General features: G+C 48.8%; 1 protein-coding gene across 1 annotated transcript; it reads left to right on the forward strand.

The window, feature by feature from the left end:
* Nucleotides 1-4,146: 4,146 nt before the first annotated feature.
* Nucleotides 4,147-5,881, forward strand: LRATD2 (LRAT domain containing 2; the record flags this gene model as incomplete). Its single annotated transcript, XM_082675316.1, has 2 exons — nt 4,147-4,319; nt 4,847-5,881. The coding sequence occupies exon 2, from the start codon at nt 4,943-4,945 to the stop codon at nt 5,879-5,881; it is 939 nt and encodes a 312-aa protein (XP_082531442.1). The 5' UTR covers nt 4,147-4,319; nt 4,847-4,942.
* Nucleotides 5,882-9,154: the final 3,273 nt, after the last annotated feature.

Below are 9,154 nucleotides of genomic sequence, written 5' to 3' on the forward strand. Positions count from 1 at the left end.
TCTTCACAAAACATCCAACTGATCTCCCTGTGCTATGCAGCAGCTTCCCAATAGCCATCCATTTTACATTTGGTAGTGTATATATGTCAATGCTACTCTCTTACTTCATCTCAGCTTCCCTTTCCCCCGCTGTGTCCTCAAGTCCGTTCTCTACGTTTGCGTCTTTATTTCTGCCCTACCACTAGGTTCATCAGTACTGCTTTTTAAGATTCCATATATATATATGTGTTAGCATATGGTATTTTTCTCTTTCTGACTTACTTCACTATGTATGGTAGTCTCTAGGTCCATCCATGTCTCTACAACTGACCCAATTTCGTTCCTTTTTATGGCTGAGTAATATTCCATTGTATATATGTACCACCATGAGGTATCACCTCACACCAGTCAGAATGGCCATCATCAAAAAAAAATTTACAAACAATAAATGCTGGAGAGGGTGTGGAGAAAAGAAAACCCTCTTACACTATTGGTGGGAATGTAAACTGATACAACCACTTCGGAGAACAGTATGGAGGTTTCTTAAAAAGCTAAAAATAGAACTACCATATGGCCCAGCAATCCCACTACTGGGCATATACCCTGAGAAAACCATAATTCAGAAAGACACATGCACCGCAATGTTCATTGCAGCACTATTTACAATAGCCAGGTCATGGAAGCAACCTAAATGCCCATCGACAGGCAAATGGATAAAGAAAATGTGGTACATATACACAGTGGAATATTACTTGATAATATTTGTTTTTCTCTTTCTGACTTACTTCACTCTGTATGACAGACTCTAGGTCCATCCACATCTCTACAACTGACCCAATTTCGTTCCTTTTTATGGCTGAGTAATATTCCATTGTATATATGTACCACCATGAGGTATCACCTCACACCGGTCAGAATGGCCATCATCAAAAAAAATCTACAAACAATAAATGCTGGAGAGGGTGTGGAGAGAAGGGAACCCTCTTGCACTGTTGGTGGGAATGTAAATTAATACAACCACTTTGGAGAACAGTATAGAGGTTACTTAAAAAACTAAAAACAGAACTACCATATGACCCAGCAATCCCACTACTGGGCATATACCCTGAGAAAACCGTAATTTAAAGAGACACATGCACCCCACTGTTCATTGCAGCACTATTTACGATAGCCAGGTCATGGAAACAACCAAAATGTCCATTGACAGATGAATGGATAAAGAAGTTGTGAATCAAGCTCTCTTTAGAAGACATTTTAAATATATGAATTAAAGAATAATACCAGATGCTATGTGATCAAGTGCTGACTTACATATAATCAAGTGATACAATGTATAATGTAGAAATTTGATGGCAGAGGTGGCCAACACAGAGTCTCCCAGGGCCAGTCAAGGAACTAGTAAGTGAGGTGGGTAGGACAGGGACTGGGGCCAACTGGAGGCTACATCTCATCTCCAAGGCAACCACTGCTCAGCTCTAGCTTTTTGTTGCCATCCTGGAATGTGGGCCCAGTGGTCTCATACATTAGCACTTTCAAGTGAATCTGAATTTTTATGTGAGATTTCCCAAGTCTCCAAATTACTGACAGTTAATTTAAATTTATTAAACAAGCATTGAGATGAGCAAAGCATGTTTGGGAGCCATTCTGTAAACTATGACCAAGAGCCCTGGGGGATCAGATGGAGGCTGGGCCCTAAACAGGCATTCATGGAAGAAGTTACACAGGAGACAGGTTATTGAAATGTCCAAGAATTCCCCTAAGGCGTCCATCAAGCATTTATTGAGTACTTACTGAGTGCCAGGCATTGGGATATAAAAATGACTCAGAGCCTGCTCCCTCCGAGACTTTATAGTTGGTCAGTTCAAGAACTGTTGTTGAGCCACAACCGGGTACCTGAACAGAGCTCATAAAGGCAATAGGCTAGACACCTGGACAACAAGGTGTTGTTTCCTTACTCATTAGATCTGTGCCTCAGAGTGCTGGCAGCAAACTGTCATACTACTGTGTCCTTCTGTGGATTCTCCCATCACCAGGCAAACTACCCAGTACCACCTAGGGGCAAAGTGGCCTACCACAGCTGATGGTAGCAGAGGTTCCCCAGCCTGACAGACATGGGATGACTTGCCATTGCCTCTTTCAGTCTAAACCCCCTCCCTCCCTGTAAAATGGGCGTCTACATGAGTTCACATGCTAGTGGCAAATACTAGTCAGGTTAAACAGCAGCTCCCAGAGCACGTGTTATCAAAAAGTCCAGGGAGGAGACTCATCTGGTCACACATGCCTGAGGCTGGTCAGAAAATACTTAATCTATACAGCAGACATACAGAAGTCTCTTTTGGTCTAACTTATACTGTGATCTTAGACTTGTTGAAGGACTAACTTCCATCACAGCCCTGCCAATATTGATTGTTGGGGCTCAAAAGTACGTAAGTAGATTAATTTTTTTTTCCCCCTCAAACTAAAAAGGATCACAGTGGTGTTAGTATATTCCTGTTTCCACTGGTCAGTATACACACTGAATAATAGTGTTACCTGGAAAAACGGAGTGAAAAGAAACAGTGATGGAAAACAGGGTAGAGGAGGTCTTGAGTTGCATTCTTAATTCCACCAAGAATTACTTTGGGTGTTCCAGTGTTCCAGTGAAAGTCTAAGCTTGTTTATTGTCATCCCTCCACCCCGACTCCAATCCATTATTTAAAAAAAGAAAAAAGGGCTTCCCTGGTGGCGCAGTGGTTGAGAGTCCGCCTGCCGATGCGGGGGACGCGGGTTCGTGCCCCGGTCCGGGAGGATCCCACGTGCCGCGGAGCGGCTGGGCTCGTGAGCCATGGCCGCTGAGCCTGTGCGTCCGGAGCCTGTGCTCTGCGATGGGAGAGGCCGCGGCGGTGAGAGGCCCGCATACCGCAAAAAAAAAAAAAAAAAAAAAAACATAAAAAAAGAAAAAAAAAAAAGAAAAGAAAAACCACTTTGGTAGCTTCCATCTTAGGTACAAGAAACAACAAAGAGGGGAGAGGCAGGAACTGTCCTCTTGTAGTGGAGGTTAATAGGCAATACTAGTCTCCTGTCACTTCTGTAAGTCAGCAGGAAGGAAATATATCCACTGAGGGCCTCTGCTAATATGTTCTTAAAGACAATTAGGCAATTCCTACATCCTCTACCCCCAAAATAAACAAGCAGAGGTGAATGCTTTCTTTCACTATCCCGTGTATGAACTTGTAACTCTCAAAACAACAATGGAGGTTATGAAATCAACTTTGTACTAACTTCGAGGGACATTATTAAGAGCCCGGGTCTTGGAACCAAGTCAGCAACTAAGTCTTCATTCTGTTTTATACTGTTTCCTTTCTGTGAATTTTTTTCCTATCTGAAAGTTTCACAGGGCTTATTCTGGTAATACCTCTAAACGGAAGCACTTCTCCAGCTGTCCTAGTACAAAATTCTCTTCTGTGACCTTTGGCAAGAAATCGGTTCTAGGAAAGAAAAGAAAGAAGCAAAAGTTTGTTTGCTTTCTAATGACTGTTCCTCCCTCTCCAGGTACTCTGGGGATGAAGAGACGAAGGGGAAACGGAACAAACACCAAACTCTTAATCCCTCTCTCCTTTCTACACTGGCAGGTGGCGTTTGCTTTCCAACTCCATTTTGAAGCTCACAGCTCCAAAAAATACGACCTGAGCAAGCAGCGAGGACTTCACAACAAGGTCTTGCTCTAAGAAGGTAAGCAAAGATCCTACCGGTTAGGCGCGAAGACCGCCAGTCCAATCGACCCATCGGTTATTTACCGGCGGGATTTAAACCGGCTCCGGAGCGGGGGCGTGGCCTGGGCGGAGCCCCGTGGCCCGTGTGGGCGGGGCGGAGGCGGGGATGCCTGAGGCTCAGCGCCGTGCAGGAAAGACCCGGGCTCCGGGAGCGAGCGCCTGTCTCTTTAAATGCCAGCGGCTGCTCTCCCGCCCTGGGAGCCCGGAGCCGGATCTACAATCCCGTCTCTCCCGGCGCTTGTTGCTCGCCCGAACCGAGCGGGAGCTGCCGCCACGGGGCACCAAGGCTGCTTCCTTCACCTCCTTCTAAGGAGCCCCACCTCCCCCAAGAGTAGGTTGAAGGGGAGAAGCGGCCCCAGGCAGAGGGAAGGGGTGCTGTGTGAAGAGGCGCCGCTCCCCACCTTCAAGTCTTGAGGCGCTGCGTAGCCGCGGGGGCAAGACATGCGCTGCTCCCCCATGACCAGCCTCGCAGCCGCTGGCGCCCAGAGAGGAGAGACTGCGGAGCCCACACCTGCAAACTCGCACTAGAAGTCTCAGGGTGCGGCGGGGGGCCCCTCCCAACTCCCCACGGCCTCCACCTCTAGGCGGGTGAGTTTGCGCAGGTAACCCGAGCTAGAGGGCGGGGGGAGGGGCGGGCAAGACGGAAGGAGAAAGCACCGCAGGTGAGCCAGGTAGGGCGGCTCACCTGCCCGGGCCGCGCTGCGGGGTCCTAGCCGGTTTCCTCAGCGATTGATATGGGGGCGTCTCTGGGGTAACTTAGGACCCTGAGGTGAAAGGAGGGGGCTAGGAGAGGGGAATTAAAGTTTCTTTTCCTTTCTCCCTCCTGCTTGGGATTGGCAGGTAGGGCGCTGGCGGAAGCGGTAGGAGTCGCTGATGCAATGGGCTTTTGCCCGGGCGAGGTGAAGGGCTGGGGGCGGGGGAGAGCTGGAGTTGCCCGGCCTCCTGCGACCGTGACCCTGGAGGCGGAAGAGTGAGGAAAAGCTCGCCACATCTGAGACTCCCCGTAAAATGGCTCCAAGTGCCCGACACCCAACCTTTCTTCCTCCTCTTAAGAACAAATCGCACGTTTCACGGAAGGGCTCCTACATGGCTTCCTTGCCTTCCTCTCCCAACAGGTGGTCTGAGCCCCTGTCCGGGGACCTGTGCCAATGACCCTAGTGGTGGTTTCGCTTTCTCCTCTCACGGCGGTGTGAACGTGTGTCCGCAGCGTGATGGGCAACCAGGTGGAGAAACTGACCCACCTAAGTTATAAGGAAGTTCCCACTGCCGACCCGACGGGCGTGGACCGGGACGACGGGCCCCGCATCGGGGTCTCCTACATCTTCTCCAATGACGACGAGGACGTGGAGCCGCAGCCGCCGCCCCAGGGGCCGGATGGCGGTGGCGGCGGTTTGCCTGACGGCGGGGACGGGCTGCCGCTGCCCTCGCCGCAGCCCTATGACCCGCGGCTGCACGAGGTGGAGTGCTCCGTGTTCTACCGCGACGAGTGCATCTACCAGAAAAGCTTCGCGCCGGGCTCCGCGGCGCTGAGCACCTACACGCCCGAGAACCTGCTCAACAAGTGCAGGCCTGGCGACCTGGTGGAGTTCGTGTCGCAGGCGCAGTACCCGCACTGGGCTGTCTACGTGGGCAACTTCCAGGTGGTGCACTTGCACCGGCTGGAGGTGAGCAACAGCTTCCTGACGGACGCGAGCCAGGGCCGGCGCGGCCGCGTGGTAAACGAGCTGTACCGCTACAAGCCGCTGAGCCCCAGCGCCGTGGTACGCAACGCGCTGGCGCACGTGGGCGCCAAGGAGCGCGAGCTGAGCTGGCGCAACTCGGAGAGCTTCGCCGCCTGGTGCCGCTACGGCAAGCGCGAATTCAAGATCGGCGGCGAGCTGCGCATCGGTAAGCAGCCCTACCGGCTGCAGATCCAGCTCTCTGCGCAGCGTAGCCACACGCTCGAGTTCCAGAGCTTGGAGGACCTGATCATGGAGAAGCGGCGCAACGACCAGATCGGGCGCGCCGCGGTGCTGCAGGAGCTCGCCACGCACCTGCACCCCGCTGAGCCGGACGTAAGCGACAGCGACGCCGCGCGGACTACGCCGCCTCCCGGGCGCCCCCCCGCGCCCGCCCGGGAGGAGGGGGCCCGAGAGGCGGTGGTTCGCTGACCGGCGAGCTGAGAGCGGAGCTGTGTGAGGGAGCTGTTTGTAGCAGCCGCTGCTCCCTCCCTTCTCTCACTCCCTCCTCCACCACCTTCTGGGCCCCATCTGGGCTCCTGGGCCATTTGGAAAACGGAGAGTTGGCGAAAAGCGCAGCCAGCTGTGGCTTGAGTTTGTTATCTTGGACGGAGGAGGAAGAGGGAGCAGGTAGGAGCACTTTGGCCGGGGGCGCTTCTGGGCTTCTTGCCCGCCGGCTCAATCTGTCTTCCTTTCCCGAGGTGAGGCACACTGTGGACTTGCCAGACACTTAATCCCTGCTGGACTTGGGTCCAAAAATCGACGCCTCTTATGCACTTAGGGGTGGAGAAAAGTTCAGAGTACCAATGCCTGCTGTTGCCTTCCGACCGCTTCCCCTCCTACCATGGCCTTGGAGGATGCCCTGTAGTAAAGCCAGAGCAGGTTTGTGGTGGTGCTACCTCCAAAGAGCAGTGTGAGGGATTCGGGAAGCTGGGGTGATTTATCTTGTGGTTTTTCTGGGGTGCAAGGCTGGTAAAACCAGGACCAGGTCTGGGAGCCACAGACTGAAATCAAGCAGCCCCCTGTGAAGTGCAAGAAGTAGTTGAGTAAACTTGGGCTACAAAACAAAGATTTTGCTGCATGCCCCCTCCCCATCCCCAAGCGATTTGTCTTCTGGAGCTGGCTTCCAGCTGAGTCTCCTGGGCCATCGCCACTTCCCAGGTTACATGTAAATCATTGTCAGGGGCCAGCTAAAGGAAGGATTCAATTTTGGTTCTGTTTTGCTGCCTTTGTTTCTTGCTTGCTATTGTAGGCACTTACAGCTGTGGTATTTGTTATCAAAGGAGGGAATAGCCCTTTGTGTCTCTGATCTAATTAAGCCTGCTTGGCCATGTTCATCCCCAGGTCACACGGGAGGTTGGCTGCTGCCACCCCATAAGGTATCCACTACAGAAACAGCCAAACAGGGTTGCCCTGGCAGGAATCAGTCAGTTTCCTGTCCATTCCCCCACCTGACTCTCTTCCTGAATAGTGAAGGTAACTTTTTTTTTTTTAAATTTAAGGCTTTGGTGTGGTGGTCCTGTGAATTTTTTTTTTTTCCTTCATTGCCTCATCCCCCTCACTCAGTTTTGTTTTGCTGGTGGTAAAATCTTAGGCTTGGGGCATATTTCAGTGATAGTTGTTTATTTTGGTAGCCACACTCGATGCAGTTTAATTCAAGGTGTAAAGTCTTGTTATATTGCTACAGTCTTCTTGTCGTTTGGAGAACACCCCTTCAGAATGCTTTCTCAATGAAGAGGGGTGACAGCAATCATAAATAAATGCAACCTGGTGTAGTCAGCGCCAGATCTGGTGACAGTCCTAAAGCATGGATTGGTGATGGTGGGATCTGTCCGAAGCAGGATGGCTGATACTATTTGAATCTGCTGCTGTGTTTGCTTTACTCTGAGGCTTTAAAAAATGTGTACAATCTGTCCTTTGTTTTCATGTGAGCTCTTTAATGATATGTGCCCTTGATTTCAGAATCCTCTGCCGCACATGGGCATTGCTAATGCTGTCTCAAAAGTTGAGTGAAGTTTCTTTTTTTTCTCTTGGGAATCATTATAGATTACGCTGAACAAGTCATTTTGTGACCCAATTCTTACAGCTGGAGTAGACTCATACTTGAGTGTTCCACAGTGGTGGCCATCCTCAGGCCTCCTGGCTGGAGATCTTTAAATCAAGGCAACAAAACTTGAAGGATTTCCTTGTACACGTACTTTTTTTAAACTTGGGAATTTGAGGCCATAATTTTTAAAAGCCTAGACCTTTATAGCACCTCAACATGAAATTATTTCATTACAAGGGCATTAGCTATGTTCCCTGTTTTAACAGGAATCCCCAAACAGGTCCTGTCAATGTTAAAGATGAACCACACTCAGCCCTGGTCCAGGAATTTGGAGAAGCGTCAGTCTCCTGTTGGAAATGTTGATCTAGTTTTCTTGTTTAATAATCTCGCAGCTTTGCGTTTGTATTCTTTTGCTCATGGAAAAGTGGAGCAAGGTAAACGTGGGTAAAGACATTTAGGAGAGCCTTCTAGATTTGGATTGTCTTTTATGTTTAACACCATCAAGGGAAAGTTAAATGTAATGACATTGTGCAGACAGCAAGAGAGAAGAACAGAGCGGCACTGTCTAGCAGCTCTGGGCTAGCCAGCCAGCTCTCTTTTCCACTGCTCGGTCTCCCTCCTTCACCCCTCAATGGAAAGTGAATGTCATTGGTCACACCGAGGGACAGCAGTGACTCTGTTACAAACAGCTTTGTGAGAAACCTCAACTTGAAGGAAGAACTCCTATAAAATCCATATCAGTAGTAGCATTCTCCCTCTAAGAGAAGAGGTTTTTGATAACAGGGCTTGAACATGATCTAGAAGAGGAAAGATCTACTCCAGATGCTGCTTTATCACGTGTTTTTACAGGGTACCAGAGATGTGAAGTACGTAATGCTTCGGAACAGTGATTCTGTTGGAAGTTTTATTAGGGTCATCATGCTTAAAGTAAAGCACCAATCAGCCACTGAAGGTTGCAAGGAAAGGGTACTGAATCAACTGTTGGCATCTTTCTCAAAGATGGCAGTGTTGTGGATAAGAGTTTTTAATGTCCAGGCAATGGCTACATCTGGCACTTTACAAAATATATATATATATTTAATAATTTTTGTTTCTCCTTAGGACTAAGATTCTAGAACTGTTTTGTACTGTGAATTACGGATGCTCTTTGAAGGCAAGGAATATTGATTCTAATGTTCTTTAGAAGCTCTGGCAGGGATAAGCAGGACACCCAACTGGAACGGATGCTAAATGTAATCAGACAAATTATATTTTCTTACTTGAGCAAATATTTTATTGAGACTGCTTATGTATGGCAAAGGAGCCTACAACTTCAGCTACACAACTTTTTATATTGAAAGAACTCATAGTTTTTGTAGTTTTATTCTACATTTCATTAAAAATGACTTTATAGCACTAACAAGCCTAGCAGAAGACTTTACTCCAGACCTTTAAGGAAATTTTTAGTTTTTATGAAAAATGACACTTCAGTAGTTAAATTTCTCATGTCTTTGCTGCTTCTGGCCCTAAGAGCACCAGTCGACAACACCATAACCACATGGAAACATATTTTTGGAAGCAAAACTTTAATTTTCTACAACATATGCTATGGAGAGTGAAGAAAATTTAAGGATTACTTGTTTTCTATTTTTTTTCTCTTAACAAATGGAATCCACTGT

This window comes from Grampus griseus (assembly GCF_964374135.1).
Source record: "Grampus griseus genome assembly, chromosome: 17".
Classification (NCBI taxonomy): Eukaryota; Metazoa; Chordata; class Mammalia; order Artiodactyla; family Delphinidae; genus Grampus; species Grampus griseus.